The 25,916-nt window shown below is 71.4% G+C and overlaps 2 protein-coding genes across 2 annotated transcripts; one reads left to right on the top strand and one right to left on the bottom strand.

Moving 5' to 3' along the window:
* Window positions 1–483: 483 nt before the first annotated feature.
* Window positions 484–14,305, bottom strand: LOC142074304 (interleukin-11-like). The gene is made up of 6 exons (XM_075134880.1): window positions 14,281–14,305; window positions 13,054–13,329; window positions 3,490–3,671; window positions 3,199–3,285; window positions 1,859–2,017; window positions 484–873 (listed from the first exon to the last, which is right to left on the bottom strand). Exons 1-6 carry the CDS (start codon window positions 14,303–14,305, stop codon window positions 709–711), a joined length of 894 nt encoding a protein of 297 aa, XP_074990981.1. The 3' UTR covers window positions 484–708.
* Window positions 14,304–24,726, top strand: LOC142074277 (ras-interacting protein 1-like). The gene is given in 12 exon segments (XM_075134819.1): window positions 14,304–14,437; window positions 14,522–15,114; window positions 15,205–15,554; window positions 16,330–16,507; window positions 16,510–17,012; window positions 17,648–17,685; window positions 18,598–18,746; window positions 18,833–18,942; window positions 19,737–19,977; window positions 21,851–22,023; window positions 23,358–23,505; window positions 24,452–24,726. Coding segments are annotated over 12 exon segments (2,814 nt in total). The 3' UTR covers window positions 24,649–24,726.
* The last annotated feature ends 1,190 nt before the right edge of the window (window positions 24,727–25,916 follow it).

Raw genomic sequence — 25,916 nt, forward strand, 5'->3', positions numbered from 1 at the left:
CCTTTGGGTTTATTCCACTGGTTTTTAACAGTCTCTGTCCCTCCCCCCCCAGCACCGGGGGTCCCAGCCCCCCCCCAAGGCCCCCCCCAATTGATTTGGGGGGGCAGTGGGATGGGGGGGGCAGTGAGTCCCGCCCCCCTTGTCCCCCCATCTCCTGCCCCCCACCTCCTCCTGCCCCCCCTTGTCCCCCCGTCCCCTCCCGCCCCCCACCCCCATCTCTTGCCCCCCCCCCCATCTCTTGCCCCCCACCGTCCCGTCCCTCACCTCCTCCCACCCCCCCTTGTTCCCCGTTCCCTGCCCGCACCCCTGCCCGCATCCCTGCCCGCACCCCTCCGTCCCTGCCCGCATCCCCGCCCCCCGCCCCCTCCCCTCCCCGTGCAGACGCTGCGTCACCTTCAAACTTTCTTTTTTTTTTTATCATTTTTTTTCCAAAAAAACAGGTCAGATTTTTTTTTTTTTTCCTCTTTCCAAAAAAAAAAAAAAACCCAAACAAGATAAAAAAAAAAAAAAGGGGCCGAGCTGGGGCCCGAGTCAATAAATTAGGGCGGCCCGCGGGGGGGAGGGGTCCCTGAGCGTCGGGGGTTCCCCGGGAGCGGGCGGGGGGGGAATTAATAATAATAATAATAATAATAATAATAATAATTAACAATAAAATAAGGCGGTGGGAGGCGGCCAATAAATAACAATAAATTAGGGGGCGCGGCGGGGTCACAGCTTGTTGCGCAGCAGGACGAGGGCGCGGGAGGCCCAGTCCAGGTAGAGGTGGAGGCTGTGGAAGAGGGCGTGGCCGGCCTGCACGGCCGCCCAGGGCGAGCCGGGGGCGGGCAGCGGCGGCTGGGGGGCGCTGGGGCGGGGCAGGCTCAGGCGGGACAGCTGGGGGGCGGGGCAGAGGTGTTGGGGGGAGCCACGCCCCTTTGGCTCCCCCCCCGCGTGTAGAAGGGCTGCCTCTTTGTGAGGGGTGTGGCCACCCCATGCTAGGCCCCGCCCCCGGTGCTGAGGCCCCGCCCCGATGTTGATGCCCCACCCCAATGCAAGGGCCTGTCCCCAATGCTGAGACCCCGCCCCAAAGCCCGGTCCCCAATGCATAGGCCCTGCCCCAAAGCTGAGGCCCCACCCCCAATGCTGAGGCCCTGCCCCAATGCATAGGCCCCGCCCCCAATGCCAAGGCCCCACCCCAATGCCAAGGCCCCACCCCAATGCTGAGGTCCTGTCCCCAATGCTGAGGCCCCGCCCCAATGCCAAGGCCCCGCCCCAATGCCGAGGCCCCAATGCCAAGGTCCTGTGCCAATGCAGAGGCCCCGCCCCCAGTGTGGGGGCCCCGCCCCCTTTGCACATGCCCCGCCTTGAAGTGCAGAAGCTGCCCCCCCCCCCCCCCCGACAGGTACGTATGGTGAGTGAGCCACGCCCCCAGAAGACAGGCCCCGCCCCTCATCGCAGAAGCCCCGCCCCTACAAGAGAGACAGTATCCTAGTGCAGAAGCCACGCCCCTCATCGCAGAAGCCCCGCCCCTACAAGAGAGACAGTATCCTAGTGCAGAAGCCACGCCCCTCATCGCAGAAGCCCCGCCCCTACAATAGCAACAGTAGCCTAGTGCAGAAGTCCCGCCCCACCAGCCAGGCCCCACCCCCTCGCCGAAGCCCCGCCTCTTTCCCCACCAGCTTCACCCGAGGGACCCACCCCACTCACCAGAAGCCCCGCCCCATCACGCAGACCCCACCCCCCCGGCCGAAGCCCCGCCTCTTCCCCACCACTTTCATCCCAGCGCCTGCACCCCAAGCCTCGCCTCCGGCCCCGCCCCTCCCCGGCCCCGCCCCAGGCCCCGCCCCCCCAGGCCCCGCCTCCCCCAGGCCCCGCCTACCAGGTGGTCGAGGCGGCGGAGCAGGCGGTCGAGCCGGGCCTGCAGCGCGCCCAGCTCGGGCTCCAGCGGCCGCAGCGCCGGCCCCGCCCGCCGCAGCCACTCCAGGTGCCGCTGGTACCGCTGCAGGTCCCCGCTCAGCCGGGCCAGCGCCCCCGCCGCCTGCGCCGCGCGTCAGAGCCACGGCCGCGGGCGACCCGCGCCCACGGGGAGCCCGCGCCCGCCCACGGGAACCCGCGCCCACGGGGAGCCCGCTCACACCCGCGGGAACCCGCGCCCACCCACGGGGAACCCGCGTCAAGGGGAGCCCGCTCACACCCACGGGGAACTCGCGCCCACGGGGAACCCGCGTCAAGGGGAGCCCGCTCACACCCACGGGGAACCCGCGCCCACGGGGAACGCGCGCCCACCCACGGGGAACCCGCGCCCACGGGGAACCTGCTTCCATCCACGGGAACCCGCTCCCGCGGGAAACCCCCTCCCACCCACGGGAACCCGCGCCCACGGGGAACCTGTTCATACCCACGGGAACCCGCTCCCACGGGGAACCTGCTCCCAGGGGAACCTGCTCCCACCCACGGGAACCCGCTCCCACCCATGGGAACCTGTGCCCATAGGGTACCTGCTCCCACCCACGGGAACCTGCTCCCACCCACGGGGAACCCGCTTACACCCATGGGAACCCACGCCCACGGGGAGCACGCTCCCACCCACGGGGAATCTGCTCCCACAGGGAACCTGCTTCCACCCACAGGAACCTGCTGCCACCCACGGGGAACCTGTTCCCACGAGGAATCTGCTACCATGCCCCGGGGGCGGACACCCCACGCCCACGGGAACCCCATACCCACGCCTGCAGGGAGCCCGCCCCCACTGTGAATGCCCTCCCACCCACGGGGAATCCACAATACTACACCCGGGGGGACCCCACGGGGAACATGCTCCCACACTCACGGGGAACCCACACTCACGGGGTACACACTACCACAGCCACGGGGACCCCATACCCACGGGGAACCCACGCCCACGGGGAACCCGCTCCCACACAGGGGGAAGGCACTCCCATACTCAAAGAGACCCCACACCCACGGGGACCCCCACTCCCAAGCCCAGGGCGACCCTGCTCCCACACCCACAGGGACCCTGCTCCCACACCCACAAGGTCCACACTCCCACGCCCACGGGGATCCCACTCCTATACCCACGGGACCCCACTCCCACACCCAGGGAGACCCCACGGACACAGTGACCCCCACACCCACGGGCACCCCAACGACCGCAGCACCCCAACCCCCCCCCCCACGACTTCTCCCCCCCCCACTCGTGTCCGTGTCCCCCCCTACCTGGATGTTGGCCAGCTCCAGGGCGCTCATGGAGAGGACGGGCAGCGAGTCCAGCTTGTGCTCCCCCTCCGCCGGGAACCGCGACTTCTGCCGGCGAGACGTGGGTTCAGCCCCACGCGGGACCACCCCCCGCCACGCGTGGGCGGGGAAAGGGTTGGGGGGGGAGGCTGTGGGGCTGAGCGGGGAGTTGGGGGGGGGGGGGAGTCCGGGGCTGAGCCAGGGGTGGGTGGGATGAGGCTAAGCGTGGGGTGGGCATGCCGTGGGGTGGCGTGGGGTGGCGTGGGTACCCACGAGGAGCGCGAGGAAAGCCTTGGTGTCGCTGAGCAGGGCCTTGGCCAGGCTGACGACGCTGTCGAGGTCGGCGCGGGGGTCCGGGGGGCGCAGGCGGGGGGCGGCCGCCAGCCCCGGGGACGGCCCCGGCCACAGCCCCGGCCACAGCCCCAGCAGCGCCAGCAGCGCCCGCCACAGCCCACCTGCGGGACAGAGGCACGCGTGGGGTGGGGTGGGGGCACCGGGGCGGGGGGCGGGACGCACCGGGGCTCCCGGGGCTGGGGGATCCCGGGGCTCCCGGGCTTCGGGACTCCCGGGGCTGGGGATCCCGAGGTTCCCGGTGCTCCCGGTGCTGAGGGATCCCAGGGAAGGCGGGGCCGGGGGATCCCGGGGATGGGGGATCCCGGTGCTCCCGGGGATGGCGGGGATGGAGATCCCGGCGCTCCCGGGGTTTGGGGCTCCCGGGGCTGGGGGGTTCCAGGGCTCCCGGAGTTCCCGGTGCTGGGGGATCCCGGGGCTCCCGGGGTGGCGGGGCCGGGGGATCCCGGGAATGAGGGATCCCGGGGCTCCCGGGGTTCGGGGCTCCCGGGGCTGGGGATCCTGAGGTTCCCGATGCTCCCGGTGCTGGGGGATCCCGGGGATGGCGGGGCCGGAGGATCCCGGGACTGGGGTACCCCGGTGCTCCCGGGGATGGGGGATCCCGGCGCTCCCGGGGATGTCGGGGATGGGGATCCCGGCGCTGCCGGGGCTCGGGGTTCCCGGGCCTGAGGGATCCCGGGGCTGCCCGTGCTGCGGGATCCCGGGGCTCCCGGGGATGGCGGGGCCGGGGGATCCCGGGGATGGGGGATCTCGGGACTGGGGCATCCCGGTGCTCCGGAGCTGGGGAATCTCAGGGCTACCGGGCATGCCGGGACTGGGGGATCCCGGTGCTTCCGAGACTGGGGGATCCCGGTGCTCCCGGGGATGCCGGGGCTGGGATCCTGGGGCTCCAGGTGCTCCCGGAGCTGGGGATTCCGGAGCTCCCGGTGCTCCCGGGTTTGCCGGGGATGGGGGATCCTGGGGCTCTCGGAATTTGGGGATCCCGGGGCTGGGGCATCCCGCTGCTCCCAGAATCGCCGGTGCTCCCGGGGCTGGGAGGACCCGGTGCTCCCGGGGCTGCCGGTGCCGGGGGATCCCGGGGCTCCTGGGAATGCCAGGACTGGGGATCCCGGGACACGGAGCTGCCGGGGATCCCGGGACTGGGGCATCCCGCTGCTCCCGGGATTGTCGGGGTTCCCGGGACTCCCGGGGCTCCCAGGTTTGGGAATCCTGGGGGATCCCGGGACTCGAGGATCCCGCTGGTCCCGAGTATGGGGGATCCCGGGGCTAACGAGGGTACCGGGGCTGGGGGATCCCGGGGATCCCGGTGCTCCCAGGGATAGGGGATCCCGGGGCTGGGGGATCCCGGGACTCGAGGATCCCGCTGGTCCCGAGTATGGGGGATCCCGGGGCTGACGAGGGTACCGGGGCTGGGGGATCCCGGGACCCCCGAAATTTGGGGATCGCAGGACTGGGGCATCCCGGGGCTCCCGTGACAGCGTGGGCTGCGGGATCCCGGGGCTCCCTCCCGGTGCTCCCGGGGATGCCGGGGCTTGGGGGGGTCCCAGTGCTCCCCGAATTTGGGGATCCCGGGGCTGGGGTTCCCGGGGCAGCGTGGGCGGGGGATGCCCGTCCCGTCCCGTCCCGTCCCGTCCCGTGGGGGGGCGGCGGGCGGGGGGCGGCGGCGGCGCCGTCCTGTGAGGTCCCGGGCTGGAAAGAGTGATGCGGGGTGAGTCAGGGGCGGGCGGCACCTGGGGAGCCCCCGCGAGTGGGGGGCCCACCCGCACGCTGGGGGGTGGGGAGGGGTGTCTGTGCGCGTGTGTGCGAGCCCGCACACCTCCGTCCACGCGTGACGCTGCGTCCGCGCGTCTCCCTGCGGGACACCCCCTTCCCCCCCCCCCCCCCCGCCACGCGCGCCTTCACACCTCTGCGGCCGGTCACCACGCGTGTCCACGCGCCCACTCGCGACACCCACCCCCCCCTTTCCCCACGGAGGCGCGGCCGCCGCGGGCGGGCAGGTGCGCCGGGGCCGTTTGCGGTTTGAGGCGCGGCGGCAGCTGCCCGCGCCCCGAGGCGGCGGGGATGGACGCGCCCGGTCCCGCCGCGGCCGTGGGGTGGGTGTGTGTGGGGGGTGTGGGGGGAGCGGGATCCGCCCGCGGACAGCCCCCCCCTCTCCTCCCCCCGCCCCCCCGTGGGGGGGGATGGAGAAGCGGCGAGGGAGGCACCGAGCCGCCCGGTCCCAGTGTCCCGGGGGTCGCCCGCTCCTCCTTCCCCCCCGCCCCCCACGCGTGTCTCCCCCCCACCCGCGGCGAGGCGGCACTTACTTGTCATGGCGGGGCGGGAGGGTCCTTCCCCGGGGTCCCCACGGGGCGGGACGGGGCCCTTCGCACCTGCGGGACCCACCCGCGGCGGGGCCGGGACCGGGGGGGGGGGGGCGGGGAGGGGGCGGCTGTGGGGGGGGGGGCCCTGCTGCCGTGCAACGGCCTTGCACGCGCACTTACACACTCACTGCCACGCTCACACTGAGGTGGTCCCACTCGCGCTCCCACGGACACGCTGACACGCTCCCACTCGGACTGCCACGCTCCCACTCACGCTCTTTCCGACACACTCACGCTGTCACGGGCACGCTCCCACTCACGCTGACCCGCTCACGGTCCCACGGACACGCTCCCACTCACGCCGACACCCACACTCACGCTCAGCGTGACACCCTCCCACTCTCACGGACACACTCACGGAGACGCTCCCACTCTCCACGCTCCCACTTACCCTCTCACCGACACGCTCCCACTCTCACGGACACGCTCCCACCGTCACGGGCGCCCTCCCACGGGCACGCTCCCACTCACCGTGACACGCTCCCACTCACCGTGACACACTCACACCCCCACTCCCACGCTTCCCACCCCCCCCACACCCCTCTCCAACGACAACACCGGCGGGAGGAGCCGCCGAAGCGCCACCGGGGGACTCGAGTGGGAGCGGCCGCCAGTGTCTCCGCGTGGCGGCGGGAGCGTGTCCGTGTGTCCCCGCGTGACGCCCCGGCTCCGCGCCGCCCCTTATATCCCGGCGCTGCCGCCGGCTGCGATGACACACGCCTGAGTCACGGCTTTTCCATTCAGCAACGCACCGGGGGGAGAGAAACCCCCCACGGCGGACACGGCGCGGGGGGCGGCGGGACACGCGGAACCCCCCCGTTCCCCCCCCCCGCAAGCTCCCCGCCCCCCCACCCCCTCCCTCCCTTCACCACCGCCCCACGCACCGGTCTCGGTCCCGACGGGTCGGCTCGGGAGGAGCGGTGGGACCGGCCCCTGCTCCGCCCCGGTGGCGGGACCGGCCCCCGACCGGCCCCCGACCGGCCCCGGTCCCGCGGGGGCGGCCCCGGGATGCACCGGGGGGGGGTCGGTTCCGCACCAGGATCGGGCCCTGCAGCGGGACCGGCGGCACCGGGACCGGTCCGGGACCGGGGTCGGTCCCTGCACCGGGATCCGCTTGCACCGGGCTCGGTCCCGCACCTGGGTCCATCCCGCACCGGGACCGGTCCCTGCACCGGAGGTATCCCGCACCCGGGACGGTCCCGCACGGGCATCAGCCCGCACCGGGCTCGGTCCCTGCACCGGGATCCGCCTGCACCGGGCTCGGTCCCTGCACCGGGGACCCTCCTGCACCGGGATCGGTCCCCGCACCGGGATCCATTTGCACCAGGGTCGATCACGCATCAGGATCGGACCCTGCACCGGGACCAGCCCCGCTCCCGGGGTCCCGTCCCCTCCCCCCGCACCGGTCCCGGGGTTCCCCCCCGCCCCGGCATCCGCCGGCCCCGGGATCGGGCCCGCGCCCGGTCCCATCCCGCACCGGGATCGATTTGCAGCGGGGTCGGTCCCGCATCGGGATCGGGCCCGATCCCATCTCCGGGGACCTCCCCCCGCGGTTGTAGAAGCCGGTTCCACCCGCGACCCCGCCGCGCGTGGACGTGGGGACCCCCCACCCCCCTCCCCTTGCCCTCGGCCGCCCCCCCCCCGCGCTGACTCAGCCCCCCCCGGCCCCGCCGCCGCCCCCCCCCCCGGCCGCAGCCCCCCCCGGCGATGTCTCACCGCCCCCCCGGGCCGCGCCACGCGCGTCAGCGCCGGGACCCCCCGTGGGGCTGCGGGCGGCCGGGACCGCCCCGGGGCGGGGGGGAGCCGGGAGGGGCGGGGCGGGGCGGGGCCACCGCGCGTGGGGGCGGCCCGGGGATGCCCCGGGCGTGGGGCCACCTCCCGCGTGGGGACAGCCCTCGCGTGGGGACAGCCCTCGCGTGGGGACAGCCCTCGAGTGGGGACACCCTAGGCGTGGGGACATCCCGGGTGTCCTGCGGCACTCACCCACGGAGAGCACCCACAGCGAGCACCCGTGGGGGGCACCCACAGCGAGCACCCACGGTGAGCACCCACGGAGAGTAACCCAGGCTGAGCACCCACGGAGATCACCCACAGTGAGCACCCACGGTGAGCACCCACGGTGAGCACACACGGAGATCACCCACAGTGAGCACCCACGGAGCGCACCCACGGCGAGCACCCGCAGCACCCCCCCACCCCCCCCACCCCACAGGCTCACCCACGGGTGGGTTGTGGCCGGTCCCCCCCCCGGGTGGGTGCTGGGGGGTGAGGGCAGGGGCCCGGCCGTGGGGCCACGGGGGTCCCCTGGGAGCGGCGGGGGGCCCCGTCCCCCCCGTCCCCCCACGTTGGGCAACGCCGGCAGCGGGGGGGGCGGGGGGGGCCCCGATGGCGTCAGCGCCGGCAGCAGCGGAAACCCCGGGCAGCCGCAGGCAGCGGCCGCAGGCAGCGGCCCCCCCCCCGGCCACCCCCCCCCGGCCCCCCGCAGCCGCCTCCTGCCCCATAGCCCCTGCGTCACGGCTGTGCCCCATAGCCACGGCTTCCTGCCCCATAGCCATGGCCCTATAGCCACGGCCCCATAGCCGTAGCCCCTGTCCTATAGCCACAGCCCTATAGCCATGGCCCCATAGCCACGGCCCTATAGCCGTAGCCCCTGTCCTATAGCCACAGCCCTATAGCCATGGCCCCTGCCCCATAGCCACAGCCCTATAGCCGTGGCCCCTGCCCTATAGTCGCAGCTCCTGCCCTATAGCCGTGGACCCTGCCTCACAGCCATGGCCCCCTGCCCTATAGCCACAGCGCCTGCCCTATAGCCCCTGCCCTATAGCCGTGGCCCCTATCCTATAGCCATGGCCCTTGCCTCATAGCCACAGCCCCATAGCCGTGGCCCCTGCCCTATAGCCTCTGCCCTATAGCCATGGCCCCTGTCCTATAGTCACGGTGCCTGCCCTATAGCCACGGCCCCTGCCCTATAGCCCCTGCCCTATAGCCACAGAATCCTGCCCTATAGCCATGGCCCCTGCCCCATAGCCACGGTGCCTGCCCTAAAGCCCCTGCCCTATAGCCACAGAACCTTGCCCTATAGCCCTTGCCCTATAGCCCCTGCCCCATAGCCTCTGCCCTATAGCCACAGCCCCTGCCCTGTAGCCCCTGCCCTATAGCCACAGAACCCTGCCCTATAGCCCTTGCCCTATAGCCCCTGCCCCATAGCCCCTGCCCTATAGCCACAGCCCCTGCCCTATAGCCCCTGCCCTATAGCCACAGAACCTTGCCCTATAGCCCTTGCCCTATAGCCCCTGCCCCATAGCCCCTGCCCTATAGCCACAGCCCCTGCCCTATAGCCCCTGCCCTATAGCCACAGAACCTTGCCCTATAGCCCTTGCCCTATAGCCCCTGCCCCATAGCCCCTGCCCTATAGCCACAGCCCCTGCCCTATAGCCCCTGCCCTATAGCCACAGAACCTGCCCTATAGCCCCTGCCCTATAGCTCCTGCCCTATAGCCACAGAACCTGCCCTATAGCCCCTGCCCTATAGCCCCTGCCCTATAGCCACAGAACCCTGCCCTATAGCCGCGGCCTCCTGCCGCTGCCCCACGGCCACCGGAACCTGCCCCACGGCCAGCGCGTCCAGCCCCACAGCCCCTGCCCCATAGCCACCGCCACCCACAGCCGTGCCGGCGTTGCCGTGGGGCCGGGCGCCGGCGGCGTGGAGACGTGTGAGGGCACGGCGGCGGTGGCGGCGGCGGCGGCGGCCTTGCCAAGGCAAACAGCCGGCGCGGTAAATATTTCGCTGCCAGGTGACGATGGGGGGAAAAAAAACCCCGGCGCTCCTGCCCGGCCCTGCCCGCCCTGCCTGCCCTGCCTGCCCTCGCCGGCACCGGGGGGACCCCGGCACCCCCGCTGCCCGCCGCTGCCTGTCCCGGCACGTGGGGCGGCCGAGCTGCGCCCTTGGCCCCGTGCCGGTGCCGGCGGCTGCGCCGTGCCGGTACCGCGTGCCTGCGTGTGCCGCCGGCCGCGGTCGGGTGCCCTTTGGGTGTTTTCCCAGACGGTGGTTTTGGGGTTTTTTTTTTTGGGGGGGGGTTGGGGGGGTGTTTTTGCTCGCCCCCCCCCCCCCCAACCGGCACCGCGTGCCACCGGTCCCCGAGGGGACGCCGAGGCGGTTTGAAGGGGGACGGTTTTGGGGGGGGGGGGGGAAGCGTCGGCCGCTCGCCGGGGTGGGTGGTCGGCCCCGCCGCCGCGGTCGCCCCATCCATCACCGGCGCTTGCGTCCGCGCCGAGGGGGCGGGAGGGGACGTGCGTCAGGCGCGGCCGGCGGTGACGCCGAGGGGGCCCGGCAGGATGCGGCCACGCGGTGCGGGGGCACCCACCGGTGGCGTGTCCGGAACCCCCCCCCCCGTCACCGGGGAACAGTCGGAGCCCCCCGTGGGGCGGCTGCCGGCGGTGGGCCGGGGCCGGCCGGCGGTGTTTGGGTGTGCCGGCGGCGCACGTGCTCCTGGCAGGCCGCGGGTGTGTGCGGTGGCACCGCCATGGCACCGTCACCATCATGGCACCGCCATGGCACCAGCACCGCCATGGCACCGGCACCGGCACCGGCACTGCCGTGTCCCAAGGCCACCCCTGGGCGCAGGCCCCTGGCCCCCCCGCAGCCCCCAGTGATGGGGTCCCCCCCTCTGCCCCCCCCCCCCGGACCCCCGGATCCTGCAGCCCCCCCACTTCCCACAGCCCCCCCCAGCCCCCCCAACTCCTGCAGCCCCCCAGTTGCCCAAAGCCCCCATGTCCCCCCAGCCCCCCCATAACCCCTGCAGCCCCCCAACTCCTGCAGCCCCCCCAAGTCCCCAGGGTCACCCCCCGTGCCCCCCATCTTCCCCCCATCCCCCCCATATCCCCCCATATCCCACCCCCCCCACCCTCATATCCCCCCCATCTCCCACCCCCCCAGCCCCCCAACTCACCCCCATCTCCCATCCCCCACCCCCCAGCCCCCCCCTTCCCCCCATCTCCCATTCCCCACCCCCCATCCCCCCCATCCCCCCATCTCCCATCTCCCCCATCCCCCCCTTCCCCCCATCTCCCATCCCCCACCCCCCACCCCCCCCAGCCCCCATCTCCCATCCCCCACCCCCCAGCCCCCCCAGCCCCCCATCTCCCCTCCCCCCATCTCCCCTCCCCCACCCCCGGGGGGGGCAGACACTGGCGTCAGCGGCGGCTTCACACAAACACCCCGGGTCACCCCCCCCCCCCGTGTCCGTCCCTCCGTCCGTGGGTCCGTCCGTCTGCCCGTGCCCCCCCTCCCCCCCCCCCGCCCAGGCCGGGCCCCCCCGGGGGGGGGAGGGGGGGCGGCTTTGACGCAAATGCCCCCGGTCGGGGCAGGCCCGGGCCGAGCGCGGGGGGGCGGAGGCCAGGACGGACGGACGGGGGTGCAGCTGGGTGCAGGACGGACGGACGGGGGTGAACGTGGGTGCAGGACGGACGGACGGGGGTGCAGCTGGGTGCAGGACGGACGGACGGACACCCGGGGGGGCCAGGGCGGGGGGGTCGAGGGGTACAGCCGGGTGCAGGACGAACGGACAGACGGACGGACCCCTGGGGGGGCACAGGGTTAAGGGGGGGCTGGGGTGCAGCTGGGTGCAGGACAGACGGACGGACGGGAGATGGGGGGGGCTGGGGATGAACCTGGGTGCAGGACAGACGGGGGGGGGGGGGGGAGGCCCCGCGGGTGCAGCGGCCGTTCCACGTGTGCGCACACGCGTGACCGCCCGTGTCTGGGGCGGTGCGTGTGCGTGTCCACGCGTGTGCCTGTGCGCACGGCGCCTGTGTGTGTGCGTACGTGTGCACGTGTGTGCGTGTACATGTGCACGTATGTGCGTGTACATGTGTATGTATGTATGGGCGTGTACATGTGCACGTATGTGCGTGTACATGTGTATGTATGGGCGTGTACGTGTGTATGTATGTATGGGCGTGTACATGTGTATGTATGTATGGGCGTGTACATGTGCACGTATGGGCGTGTACATGTGTATGTATGTATGGGCGTGTACATGTGCACGTGTGTGCGTGTACATGTGTACGTATGTATGTGTGTATACATCTCTACATGTGAGCCTCTGCACACGTGTGCATGTCTGGGTACATATGTATACGCGTGTGCCTATGTACATGTATGCATGTATATGTGCGTGCTGGTTCCATATGTACGTGTATGCACATGTATATGTGTCTGTACACGTATACGCGTGCGTATGTACACGTGCATGTGTCTGTATGTGCATATATGTGTGTGTCTGCACGTAGGCCTGTTTACGTACACGTATGTGCATGTGTATAGCTGCCTACGTACATGTACGCGTACGTATGCATGTGCCTGTGTATCTATGTGTATCCACATGTATGTGCACATATATGTGCATGCAGGCGTATATATACCCATGAATGCCTGTGCATGTACATGTACTGCATGCATATGTACACGTGTGCACATATACACATGTGTATGTCCCTGTATGTGCATGTATACATACAGGTGCGCACATATACGCATGCGTGTATGTCTGTGTGTGCCTCTATGCACACGTATGTACATACATATGTGTATATACGGATGTATATGCATGTGTACGTGTCTCCATGCACACCTATGTGCATCTATACGTACACGTATGCACATATATCCATGCCTATGTGCCTGTGTATGTCCCTGTGCACACGTATGTGCGTGCATGTGTATATGTACGGATGCATACGCATGTGTACGTGTCTGTACGTGCCTCCATGCACACCTATGTGCACCTATACGTACACGTATGCACATATATGCACGTGTACGTGCCTGTGTATGTCCCTGTGCACACGTATGTGCGTGCATGTGTATACGTACGGATGCATACGCATGTGTACGTGTCTGTACGTGCCTCCATGCACACCTATGTGCGCATCCCCCTCCCCGCACGCGCACGGCCCGCGGCACGCGCGCGCCCGCGCGCCCACGCGCGCCCCCCCCCCCCCGCGCACGCGCCGCCCGCGCAGCCCTGCGGCGCCCCCTGGCGGAGCGGGCCGGGACCGGGGCGGGGCTTTGAGGCGCCTGCGGGGGGGGCGTGGCCAGCCATCTGCGCGTTCTGATTGGTTCCCACTCTTCCCGCCGAAACTGCCCGTTCCCCTCACCACCACCTCCGCCAGCTCCTTGCTCCCAACTACCACGCGGGCGCGCTCCGTGCTCTCATTGGCTCGCGCCCGCCGAGGCGGGAAGAGCTTAGCCAATAGAAGCCCTGGATGGGGCCGAGTGGGCGGGACCGGCTGTGCGGGAGGGAAGGCGCGATGGCGGCGGTCGCGGCGGCGAGGGCTCCCGGCCCGGCCCGGGGCGGGGGGGGGCTCCGGGTCTGGGACCACCCTTGGGGGGCCGGGGCCGCCTGGGCGTGTGGAGAAGGGACTGGGGGGTCGGGAAGGGGAACGGGGCCAGCCTGGGGGGGAGCCGGCGAGGGGGGTGTGGGGCGAAGCCCGGCTCCGGGAGGGACCTTGTGAGGGGGGAGGTTGGGTTCTGGGGGTCCCTCCACGTCCCCTCCCTCCCCAGCGGCGAGGCTGGCCCGGTTTGTGCCCCACCCAGGTGACCCGTGGGGACGCAGCCGCTGTCAGGCATGAGGAGGGCCGGGGGTGGGCAGAGCTGAGGGTCTCCTTCCCCACAGGGAGGCAGCCTGTCCCCTGCGGCAGGAGGGAGCCGCAGGGCTGCGGCCTGGCAGCCTCCCCCCCCTTTGAACTGGATGCCCCAGCAGCGGCTGCCGTGATGGGGGTGAGTTCTGGGGGCCTGGAGCGACGGGGGTGCCCCACGCTGGTACAGCCGAGATTTGGCGGGGGGGCAGAGGCACCCCGACCCTGCAGGGCCTCTGAGAGCAAAGGGCGGGGACACCCCCATCTTTGAGTCCCTCTGGCTGCCCCCCCGGCCTAGCGGGACCCCCACCTCAGCCCCCCTTCTCCACCGCCCACGGCCCCCCAAAGTCCTGGGGCGCTGCCCTCAGCCATGCCCCCGCTCCGTGCCCGTCCCAGCGTGGTCCTGCTTCCCTCCACGCCCCACCCCGGCCCCCCCATCCCGGTTTCCTGGCCTGGCTCGCCCTTTCCTGTCCCCCCTGTGTCAGCGCCGTGAAGGGAAATCGCTGCTCAGTGACCGCGCCGGAGGCAGCGAGACAAAGCGGGGGACGTGGGACATGGGGCTGCGGCGCTGAGCCGGGGGGGGACACAACCGCTGCCGGGACCGAGCACCCGTGGGTAACGGCTGTGATTTGGGGGTGAGGGGGGGTCCTGGTGTGGGGGCGAGCCCTGGGTGGGGGGTGGTGGGGTTTGGGGATGTGGCAGGTGGGATCCCCGACATCCCCCCAGGAACGCCGTCGCCATGTTCCCGGAGGATCGCAAGGAGGGCAGCCCCCGTTTTGGGAAACTCCACTTCCCCGTCGGCCTCTGGATCAACTCCCCCAAGAAACGCTTGGCCAAGATGAGCCGCCGGTGGCCCAGCGCCGGCTCCGTCAGGTCAGACCCCCCCCCAATTTTGCCATCCCCGCGCCCCCCAACCCGCCCCCCCACCCCCATCACCCCCCATCTCCCCGCCTGCAGATCGACCTCCTCGGACACCGCCAGTCGCGGCAGCGAGACGGTGGAGCTGCGTCCCCCCGGTAAAACCAAACCCTCGCGGCACAAGCGACTCTCCAACCTCTTTCACCGTAGCGGCGCCGGGACGGGCGCCGCCGCCGCCGGCGGGCGTTGGGCCAGCGAGAAGAAGCTGGCGGAGTTGGTGGATCCGGTACCCGAAGTCCTGGTGGGGGGAGAACATCCCCCCGGCCAGCGCCAGCTCCCCGGTATCCTCAAAATATTTGGGGGGGATATCTCCCGGGGGGCTAACTACAAGAGCGTTTTGGCTACGCCGCGTTCCACCGCCCGGCAACTGGTGCGGGAAGCTTTGGAACGTTACGGTTTGGCTCCGGAAGAGGGAACGTCGGAAGAATACGTTCTTTGCGACGTGGTGGGGCGCCCCGGGGGTCCCGGGGGGGCTTGGCAGGTGGAACACCTGCGGCCGGTGGGTGACGCCGAGCGGCCCCTGGTGCTCCAGGATGTCTGGAAACCGAAAACCGGCTGTTCCCGGCGCTTCGAGATCCGCCGGCGGCAAGAGGTGGAGCGCGTCTGCGAGGGCGAGGACGCCGAGACCGCCGGTGAGCGTCCCCCCTGTTCCTCCGCGCTGTCACCGGTGCTGTCACCGGTGGGTGACGCCGTCGTGTGTCTGTGTCCCCCCCCCTCCCCAGGCATCAACGCTCAGGCCCGGCGGTTGCAGAAAAGCCGCTCGCGGGCGGCGTCGGGGGGCCCGACCCCCCCAAAAGAACGCGCCGACAACCTCTCGCTGCGCCGCAGCATCAGCGACATGAACCTCAGCACCAAACGACGCCGGGAACGGAAAACGGTGTTGAGCGTGGCGGGGGGCGAAGCCGGGACCCCCCCAACTGACGAGGGACCCCCCGAAACCCCCCCTGGGGAGGGGGCGGCCGGCGAGGAGGAGGTGGGGGAGGGCGCCGGCCTGGAGCAGCTCTCGCAGTGCCTCATCCAGCCCCCCCAGCAGCACCCCTACTTCCTCCTGCTGCAGGGCTACGGCAAGCAGGTGAGGGGGGGGCGCACGGGGGGCCCCCCAAAGTCCCCCCTCCCTTTCCTCGTCCCCCCCAATTCCCCCCTTTCCTTGTCCCCGCAAAGTCCCCCTCCCTTTTCCTCGCCCCCCAAATTCTGCCGCCTTTCCTCACCCCCCAAAGTCCCCCTCCCTTTCCTTGTCCCCCCGTTTCCTCGCCCCCCAAAGTCCCCCTCCCCTTTCCTCGCCCCCCCAAAGTCCCCTTTTTCCTTGCCCCCCCCAATTCCCCCCCCTTTCCTCGCCCCTCCAAAGTCCCCCTCCCTTTTCCTCACCCCCCAAGTCCCCCTTCCTTTTCCTTGTCCCCCTCTTTCCTCGCCCCCCAAAGCCCCCCTCCCCTTTCCTCGCCCCCCAAGTCCCCCTCCCCTTTCCTCGCCCCCCCCAAAGTCCCCCTTTTCCTTGCCCCCCCAATTCCCCCCCCTTTCCTCGCCCCTCCAAAGTCCTCCTCCCTTTTCCTCGTTCCCCAAAGTGCCCCCCTTTTCCTCACCCCCCAAAGTCCCCCTTCCTTTTCCTTGTCCCCCTTTTTCCTCGCCCCCCCCAAGTCCCCCTCCCCTTTCCTCGCCCCCCAAAATCCCCCTCCCCTTTCCTTGCCCCCCAAAGTCCCCCCCGTTTCCTTGTCCCCCAAAGTTGCCCCCTCTCCTTGCCCCCCCCCAAAGTGCTCCCCTTTTCCTTCCCCCCCGTTTCCTTGCCCCCAAAGTCCCCCCCCAAAGTTCCCCCTCTTTCCTCGCCCCCCCTCACCCCCCCTCCCGCCCCGCAGGACTTTGTCATCTACGTGATGACGCGACCCCAACACGTCTTCGGCCGCCCCGAACGCCGGGGGGTCCCCGAAAAAACGGGGGGCTGCCTCGTCGACACCTTCCTCAACGCCCCCGACATCCTGCCCCGCCACTGCCTGGTGCGGGCGGCCCAGGGGGGGGCCGACACCGCCCCCGCCCCCCCGCCACTGTCCGGCCTTTTCGGGGGGCCCCCGTTACCCACAACGGAGCCCCCCTTTTACGCCAAGCCCCCCTCAACCCCGGCGACCTGCTGGGCTTGGGTCAGCACTTCCTTTTCCTCTATAAGGACCCCCGGGGCGCAACGGGGGGGTCCCCCACCCCGCGCCCCCCCTGGCTGCCCCCCGCCTGGCCCTCCCCCGGTTTGGCGGGGGTTTTGGGGTGCCCGGGGTGCGGGCGATCCCCCCAGGAACGGCAGGAAGCCCTGCGGATCTGCCTGGAGAGCCCCCGGCCCGAGCTGCGATTCCGGCCGCAGGAGGAGGAGGTTTTGCTGCGGGAGATCGTCCGGCTGCCGGAGAATTGGGGGGCGTCGGGAAGCGGAATCGGGGGGCTGGCCCCCGCCTTCCTCCTGGGGCTGTGTTTGGAACACGCCGCCCGCGCCTTCCCCCCCGAGCACTTCCCCGCCCTGCTCTCCCGCGTGGCTCTGCTCGTTAAGGAGACCGTTTGGGTAACGAGGGCGGGGGGACGCGGGGGGACAGGGGGGGACATGGGGGGACATGAGGGACACAGGGACATGGGGGGACGCGGGGGGACAGGGGAGGACATGGGGGGACAGGGGACATGGGGGGACATAGGGACATGGGGGGATATGGGGGGACATGGGGGGACATGAGGGACACAGGGACATGGGGGGACGCGGGGGGACAGGGGACATGGGGGGACACAGGGACATGGGGGGACACGGGGGGGACATGGGGGGACACGAGGACATGGGGGGACACGAGGACATGGGGGGACACGGGGACATGGGGGGACACAGGGGGACATGGGGGGACACGGGGACATGGGGGGACATGGGAGACGGGGGACACAGGAGGACATGGGGGGACACAGGGACATGGGGGGACACGGGGGGACACGAGAACATGGGGGGGACATGGGGGGACAGGGGACATGGGGGGACAGGGGACATGGGGGGACACAGGGGGACATGGGGGGACACGGGGACATGGGGGGACACGGGAGACGGGGGACACAGGAGGACATGGGGGGACACAGGGACATGGGGGGACACGGGGGGACACGAGGACATGGGGGGACACGGGGGGACACGGAGACGCTGAGGGGGGTTTCTGCCGGCAGGAGAAGATCAAGGAGATCGGGGATCGGCAGCCGGAGAAGTGAGTGACCCCCCAAACCCGGGTGGGGGGACCCCTGTGCCCCCCAGAACCAGACCCCAAAGCTGGGCCCTTAGGGGGGGACCCCAAAACCAGCCCATGGGGAGGGGGAGACCCCACAGCCAGCCCTTGCGGGGGCCCCCCAAAGATGGCCTCTTGGGAGGGACCCCAGAGCCAGCCCTGATGGGGGGGACCCCCAAAACTGGCCCTGATGGGGGACCCCAAAGCCAGCCAATTCTGGGGGGGGACCCCAAAACCAGCCTGTGGGGGGGAGACCCCAAAGCCAGCCCATTCTGGGGGGGACCCCAAAGCCAGCCCATTCTGGGGGGGACTCCAAAACCAGCCCATTCTGGGGGCGACCCCAAAACCAGCCCGTGGGGGGGCGACCCCAAAGCCAGCCCATTCTGGGGGGGGACCCCAAAACCAGCCCGTGGGGGGGGGACCCCAAAGCCAGCCCATTCTGGGGGGGACACCCCAAAACCAGCCCGTGGGGGGGGGACCCCAAAGCCAGCACAGATGGAGGGGACCCCCAAGCCAGCACAGGTGGAGGGCACCCCCAAAGTCAGCCCATGGGGGGTACCCCAAAGGCAGCCCATTCTGGGGGGGACCCTAAAACCGGCCCATGGGGAGGGGACCCCAAAGCCAGCCTGTGGGAGGGAGACCCCAAAGCCAGCCCATTCTGGAGGGGGGACCCCAAAACCAGCCTGTGGGGGGGGGACCCCAAAGCCAGCCCATTCTGGGGGGGGACCCCAAAGCCAGCCCGTGGGGGGGAGACCCCAAAGCCAGCCCATGGGTGGGACCCCAAAGCCAGCCCCATGGGGGGTTCCCCGCTGCCGTCCCTGGTGTGTGGGGGGGCACAGACCCCGCAGGCCTTGGGGGTCCCGTGGGGTGACCCCCCCCTCCCCTGCCCCGCAGCCAGCAGGATGCAGCCCCCGCGGCGCTGAGCATGGAGGCGGTGGCGGCCGACCTGCGGCCCCTGATGCTCTGGCTGGCCAACGCCATGGAGCTGCTCAACCTGGCCCAGGGCCGCGTGCTGGAGCTGGAGAAGGAGCTGGAGCTGGAGGGTGAGCCCCCCCGGTGGGGGTCGGGGGGTCGGGGGGCCCCCCCTTGCTTTTTGGGGTGACCCCTCCCCCCCCAAACCCCCCTGCAGGTCCCTGCCCGGAGCTGACCAGCGACCTGGAGACCTGCGACGAGGCCATGGGCGTCCTGGACGAGGTGATCATGTCCACCTTCCAGCAGTCCGTCTACTACCTGACCAAGGTGAGCCCCAGCCCCCCCGGGACCCCCCGGGACCCTCCCCCCGAACCCCCCGGGAACACCCCCCAAAACCCCCCGGGACGCTCCCCCCGAACCCCCTGGGACCCCCCCCGAACCCCCCGGGAACCCCCCCCAAAACCCCCTGGGACCCCCCCAAACCCCCTGGGACCCCATGGGACCCTCCCCCAAGCCCCCCGGGACCCTCCCCAAACCCCCCCGGGACCCCCCCCAAGCCCCCTGGGACCCCCCAAATCCCCTGGGACCCTCTGGGACCCCCTCCAAACTCCCCCTGGGACCCCCCCCAAAACTTCTCTGTGCCCCCCAAAACCCCCCTGGGACCCCCCCCCCAAAGCCCCTTGTGATCCCCCAAAACCCCCCTCTGGGACCCCCAAAACCCCCCTCTGTGACCCCCCAACCCCCCCCCTGTGATCCCCAAACCCCTCTGTGCCCCCCAACCCCCCTCTGTGCCCCCCAACCCCCCTCTGTGCCCCCCAACCCCCTCTGTGCCCCCCCAAAACCCCCTCTGTGCCCCCCCAAACTCCTCTGTGCCCCCCAAACCCCCTCCGTGACGCTCCCAAACCCCTCTGTGACCCCCAAAACCCCCCCCGTGATCCCCCAAACCCCCTCTGTGCCCCCCCAACCCCCCTCCGTGACCCCCAACCCCCCCCGTGATCCCCCTCAAACCCCCTCTGTGCCCCCCAAAACCCCCTCCGTGCCCCCCCCAAACCCCTCCGTGCCCCCCAACCCCCCTCCGTGCCCCCCCCAAACCCCCCTCCTCACTCCCCCCGCCCCCCCAGACTCTGTACTCGGCCCTCCCCGCCCTCCTGGAGAGCAACCCCTTCTCGGGGGCCGGGGAGCCCAGCGCCGGGCAGGACCTGGGCAGCGTCCCCGAGGGCGTGCGGCCCACCCTGGCGCTCTACCAGGCCGCCCTGCAGCTGACGCGCGACTGCCAGCTCCACCCCGACCTGGTCTCCCAGACCTTCGGCTACCTCTTCTTCTTCTCCAACGCCTCCCTCTTCAACACCCTCATGGAGAGAGGTGGGGGGCCCGGGGCCCGGGGGGGGGCCGGGGCTCTCTTTGGGAGGGGTATGGGGGTCCCTGGGGCTCGGGGGGGTCCCTGGGGCTCTCTTTGGGAGGGGTATGGGGGTCCCTGGGGCTCGGGGGGGTCCCTGGGGCTCTCTTTGGGAGGGGTATGGGGGTCCCTGGGGCTTGGGGGGGGGGGGTGTGGGGGGGTCCCTGGGGCTCTCTTTGGGAGGGGTATGGGGGTCCCTGGGGCTCTGGGGGGGGGATGTGGGGGTGTGGGGGTCCCTGGGGCTCGGGGGAGGGGGTCTGGGGGGGTATGGGGGTCCTTGATGCTCTGGGGGGGTGTGGGGTGGGGGGCTGTGGGTCCCTGGTGCTCTCTTTGGGAGGGGTATGGGGGTCCCTGGGGCTCTGGGGGGGGGGCCGGGGGGGTATGGGGGTCCCTGGGGCTCTCTTTGGGAGGGGTATGGGGGTCCCTGGGGCTCTGGGGGGAGAATGTGGGGGGTGGGGGGGTCCCTGGGGCTCTCTTTGGGAGGGGTATGGGGGTCCCTGGGGCTCGGGGGGGGGCCTGGGGGGGTGGGGGGGTCCCTGGGGCTCTCTTTGGGAGGGGTATGGGGGTCCCGGGGGCTCTGGGGGGGTGGGGGGGTCCCTGGTGCTCTCTTTGGGAGGGGTGCGGGGGTCCCTGGGGCTCTGGGGGGAGAATGTGGGGGGTGGGGGGGTCCCTGGGGCTCTCTTTGGGAGGGGTATGGGGGTCCCTGGGGCTCGGGGGGGGATGTGGGGGGGTGGGGGGGTCCCTGGGGCTCTCTTTGGGAGGGGTATGGGGGTCCCTAGGGCTCGGGTGGGGGGGTGGGGGGGTCCCTGGAGCTCTCTTTGGGAGGGGTATGGGGGTCCCTGGGGCTTGGGGGGGGGGGCTGTGGGGGGTGTGGGGGTGGGGGGGGGTGTGGGGGTCCCTGGGGCTCTCTTTGGGAGGGGTATGGGGGTCCCTGGGGCTCTGGGGGGAGAATGTGGGGGGTGGGGGTGTCCCTGGGGCTCTCTTTGGGAGGGGTATGGGGGTCCCTGGGGCTCGGGGGGGGAGTCTGGGGGGGTGGGGGGGTCCCTGGGGCTCTCTTTGGGAGGGGTATGGGGGCCCCGGGGCTCGGGGGGGGGCCTGGGGGGGTGGGGGGGTCCCTGGGGCTCTCTTTGGGAGGGGTATGGGGGTCCCGGGGGCTCTGGGGGGTGGGGGGGGTCCCTGGTGCTCTCTTTGGGAGGGGTGCGGGGGTCCCTGGGGCTCTGGGGGGAGAATGTGGGGGGTGGGGGTGTCCCTGGGGCTCTCTTTGGGAGGGGTATGGGGGTCCCTGGGGCTCTGGGGGGGGATGTGGGGCGTGGGGGTGTCCCTGGGGCTCTCTTTGGGAGGGGTATGGGGGTCCCTGGGGCTCGGGGGGGGGTCTGGGGGGGTGGGGGTGTCCCTGGGGCTCTCTTTGGGAGGGGTATGGGGGTCCCCGGGGCTCGGGGGGGGGATGTGGGGGGGTCCCTGGGGCTCTCTTTGGGAGGGGTATGGGGGTCCCCGGTGCTCTGGGGGGCTGTGGGAGGAGTATGGGGGTCCCTGGTGCTCTGGGGGGCTGTGGGGCGGGCGTGCCCCTCCCTGCCACGCCCTGGGGCAGCCCCGTGGGTCCCAGCCCCCCGGGTCCCAGCCCCCCTCCCCATATCCCCCCCCCCCCCATCCCCCGGGGCCAGGTCCTGGGGTTTCCCTTCACCCCACGGCTCCCAGTTTCCTCCCATTGTCCATACTGGGAGCCGGCAGGAAGCCGCCTGTTTCCGTGGGCAGGAAGGGCGAGGGGGGGGGGGTGCGTGCAGGCAGGGGCGCAGGCAGGGGCGCAGGCAGCACCCTGACCCCCACCTTTGCCCCCCCCAGGCAGCGCCGGCCCCTTCTTCCAGTGGTGGCGGGCGGTGCGGATCCGCACCAACCTGGACCTGGTGCTGGACTGGCTGACGGGGCTGGGGCTGGGGGACATCGCCGGGGAGTTCTTCCGCAAGCTCTCGGCCACCGCCAACCTGCTCTGCACCCCCCGCAGCTGCCTCAGCAAGGTGGGGACACGGGGGGACACGGGGGACACGGGGGGACACGGGGGGACACGGGGGACACGGGGCACGGGGGCGGCAGGGGAGAGCGGGGACGTGGAAGGGAGGGGGGTGGTGGGTGCTGGGGGCGATTGGAAGGGGTGTGGGGGGACACGGGGACACGGCGAGGGGTAAGGGACGCTGTGGGGATGCTGGGGACATTATGGGGACACTGGAGACGCAGAGAAGGGGTGTGGGGACACTGGGGGTGGCAGGGGACAGCGGGGATGTGGAAGGGAGGGGGGTGGTGGGTGCTGGGGGCGACTGGAAGGGGTGTGGGGGGACACGGGGACACGGCGAGGGGTAAGGGACACTGGGGACACTGTGGGGACGCTGGGGACATTATGGGGACACTGGGGACAGGGAGAAGGGTGTGGGGATACTGGGGACACTGGGGACAGGGAGAAGGGGTGTGGGGACACTGGGGGTGGCAGGGGACAGCGGGGATGTGGAAGGGAGGGGGGTGGTGGGTGCTGGGGGCGACTGGAAGGGGTGTGGGGGGACATGGCGAGGGGTAAGGGACACTGGGGACACTGTGGGGATGCTGGGGACATTATGGGGACACTGGGGACAGGGAGAAGGGGTGTGGGGACACTGGGGGTGGCAGGGGACAGCGGGGACGTGGAAGGGAGGGGGGTGGTGGGTGCTGGGGGGCGACTGGAAGGGGTGTGGGGGGACACGGCGAGGGGTAAGGGACACTGGGGACACTGGGGACGCTGGGGACATTATGGGGACACTGAAGACAGGGAGAAGGGGTGTGGGGACACTGGGGGTGGCAGGGGACAGCGGGGATGTGGAAGGGAGGGGGGTGGTGGGTGCTGGGGGCGGCTGGAAGGGGTGTGGGGGGACACGGCGAGGGGTAAGGGACACTGGGGATGCTGGGGACATTATGGGGACACTGGGGACACAGAGAAGGGGTGTGGGGACACTGGGGACAGGGAGAAGGGGTGTGGGGACACTGGGGGTGGCAGGGGACAGCGGGGACGTGGAAGGGAGGGGGGTGGTGGGTGCTGGGGGCGATTGGAAGGGGTGTGGGGGGGACAGCGGGACAAGGGGTGTGGGGACACGGTGGGGACACCGAGAAGGGGTCTGGGGACACCGTGGGGACACGGGGACACCGAGAAGGGCTGTGGGGACACGGTGACAAGCGGGGACGCAGGACGCGGCCGGGAGCCACGGGCTGCGGGTCAGGAGAGGTGGGAGGGGGCCGGGTGCGGAGACAGCGGGGGTGTCCCCATGTCCCCACCGCGTCCCCACCGCGTCCCCACCGCGTCCCCACCGCGTCCCCACCGCGTCCCCAGGCGACGTGGGCGCGGCTGCGGGGCGAGTACCCGGCGCTGTCCCCGGCGCAGCTGCACCACGTCCTCAGCCATTACCAGCTGGGGCTGGGCCGGCCCCCGCCCCCCGCCTGGAGCCCCCCCCCCGAGGAGCGCGACCAGGTGGCCGCCGGTGAGTGACCTCATCGTCATCGTCACCCAGGGACGCCCTCCTCATCGTCACCGGCCCCTCCGCGCACCCCCCCAGCCTGTCACCCTCCCCTTTGTCCTGCGCCCATCAGCTGGCCCTTGTCACCGTCCTGTGGCTGTGTCCCCGTCCCCGTGTCCTGCACCCCCTGTCCCCGTCCCCGTGTCCTGCACCCCCTGTCCCTGTCCCCGTCCCTGTCCCCATCCCCTGTCCCCATCCTGCACCCCATGTCCCCGTCCCCTTGTCCCTGTCCCCGTCCCCATGTCTGTGTCCTGCACCCCCTGTCCCCGTCCCCATGTCCCTGTCCTGCAGCCCCTGTCCCCGTCCCTGTCCCCATCCCCTGTCCCCATCCTGCACCCCATGTCCCCGTCCCCTTGTCCCTGTCCTGCACCCCTTGTCCCTGTCCTGCAGCTCATGTCCCTGTCCCCATCCCATGTCCCCATCCTGCACCCTGTGTCCCTGTCCTTGTCCCCATCCCTGTCCCCATCCTGCACCCCATGTCCCTGTCCCCGTCCCCTGTCCCCATCCCGTGTCCCCATCCTGCACCCTGTGTCCCTGTCCTTGTCCCCATCCCTGTCCCCATCCTGCACCCCATGTCCCCGTCCCCATGTCCCTCTTCTGCGCCCCATGTCCCTGTCCTGTCCCCCTGTCCCCATCCCTTACCCCATGTCCCTGTCCCGTGTCCCTGTCCTGCACCCCGTGTCCCGTGTCCCTGTCCTGCACCCCGTGTCCCTGTCCTCTGTCCCTGTCCCGCACCCCGTGTCCCTGTCCCGTGTCCCTGTCCCTTACCCCGTGTCCCTGTCCTCTGTCCCTGTCCTGCACCCCGTGTCCCTGTCCTGCCCCCCTGCTCCTCATCCCTCTCCCCGTCCCTTGTCCCCGTCCCCCTCCCGCACCCCTGCCCCCCTCATCTGTCCCCCGTTGTCCCCCCCAGGTGACATCTTCGAGAGCTTCTCGGAGCACCCCCCGCTGCTGCTGCCCAGCCAGGGCTTCCGCCTGCGCCTGGGGGAGCCGCTGGGGGAGGAGGGGCTGCTGCGGCCCCTCTGCCGCCTGCGCCGCCTGCTCTGGGAGCTGGAGCAGGGCTCCCTGCCCGCCAACCAGCGCGGCCTGGGCCTCGAGGGGGCCGCCTGAGCCCCGGGGACCCCCCGGGACCCCCCCAGGGACCCCCGAGACCCCCCCCCAGGGACCCCCCCAGGGACCCCCGAGACCCCCCCCAGGGACCCCCACCCAGGGACCCCCGAGACCCCCCCCAGGGACCCCCCCAGGGACCCCCGAGACCCCCCCCCCGAGACCCCCCCCAGGGACCCCCGAGACCCCCCCCCCGAGACCCCCCCCCAGGGACCCCCGAGACCCCCCCCAGGGACCCCCCCAGGGACCCCCCCAGGGACCCCCGAGACCCCCCCCCAGGGACCCCCGAGACCCCCACCCAGGGACCCATCAAGACCCCTGGGGACCCCCCAAGACCCCCAGGGACCTGTCGAGATCCCTAGGGACCCCCCCAAGACCCCCAGGGACCCCCCAGGAACCCCCAAGGGAGCCCTTGAGACCCCTGGGGCCACCCCCAGACCCCCGGGGACCCCCCTAGGGAACCCCCCCCAGGGACCCCCCAAGACACCCCAAGGGACCCCCCCAGGGCCCTCCCCAGACGCCCAAGGGCCCTCCCCAGGGACCCCGCCGGACCCTCAGGGACTCCCCTAGGGACTCCCAGACCCCCGGGGACCCCCCCAGAGACCCCCCCAGACCACTGGGGACCCCCCCAGACCCCCAGGGACCCCTCTCGGGGCGGGACAGGGCACCCTCGTGGGCCCACCCCAAGGGACCCCCAAAGGGACCGAGGGACCCCCCCACACACCCCCCCCGTGCCTCAGTTTCCCCCGCGGAGGCGGGGGGTCCCCACCGCGGGGCGCTGGCGTGTGTTCACACACGTGTGTGTCCCCAAATAAAGGTCGTGTGGGGACACGCCTGGCACGTGTGGGGACACGCCTGGCACACGCGGGGACACGCCTGGCACACGCGTGTGCGCCCGGACGGCTGGGTCCCCCGGCTGGGGGGGCGTGGCCACGAGGGGGCGTGGTCTCAGGGCAGGGCTGTGCGAGGGCACGCCCCCGTGGGTGGGGTTTGTGGGGTGTCGAGGTGGGCTTCCAGCGGGGGGGGCGTGACCATGGGGGAGTGGCCTATGGGGATTCCCGGGGGCGGGGCCTGAAGGAGGAAACCCCGGGGGTGGGGCCTGAGGGAGATTCCGGGGGTGGGTGGGAGGCGGGGCTTGGAGGGCGCTGCTGGGCGGGGCATTGACCAGCACCGCCCCCAGGCCCGGCCCGGCCGCCTGGGTCCCCCCTGGGGGTCCCCCGGCCCCCCCGAGCCGAGCCGCCCGCGCCCCCGCCGGGCTAAGGCCCCCCCCC

Source organism: Calonectris borealis, chromosome 34 (assembly GCF_964195595.1).
Source record: "Calonectris borealis chromosome 34, bCalBor7.hap1.2, whole genome shotgun sequence".
NCBI lineage: Eukaryota > Metazoa > Chordata > Aves > Procellariiformes > Procellariidae > Calonectris > Calonectris borealis.

Excerpts from the sequence above, each read along its gene's own strand:
- LOC142074304 (XM_075134880.1), bottom strand. The coding sequence starts at position 14,305 with ATGGCGACGGCGTTCCTGGGGGGAT. Across the intron at positions 13,330-14,280 it reads GACGGCGTTCCTGGGGGGAT|GCGGCCCCGGCCCCCCAAGG; the intron begins GTCGGGGATCCC and ends CCACACGCCCAG. Across the intron at positions 3,672-13,053 it reads GGGCAGTTTCGGCGGGAAGA|GTGGGCTGTGGCGGGCGCTG; the intron begins GTGGGAACCAAT and ends TCTGTCCCGCAG.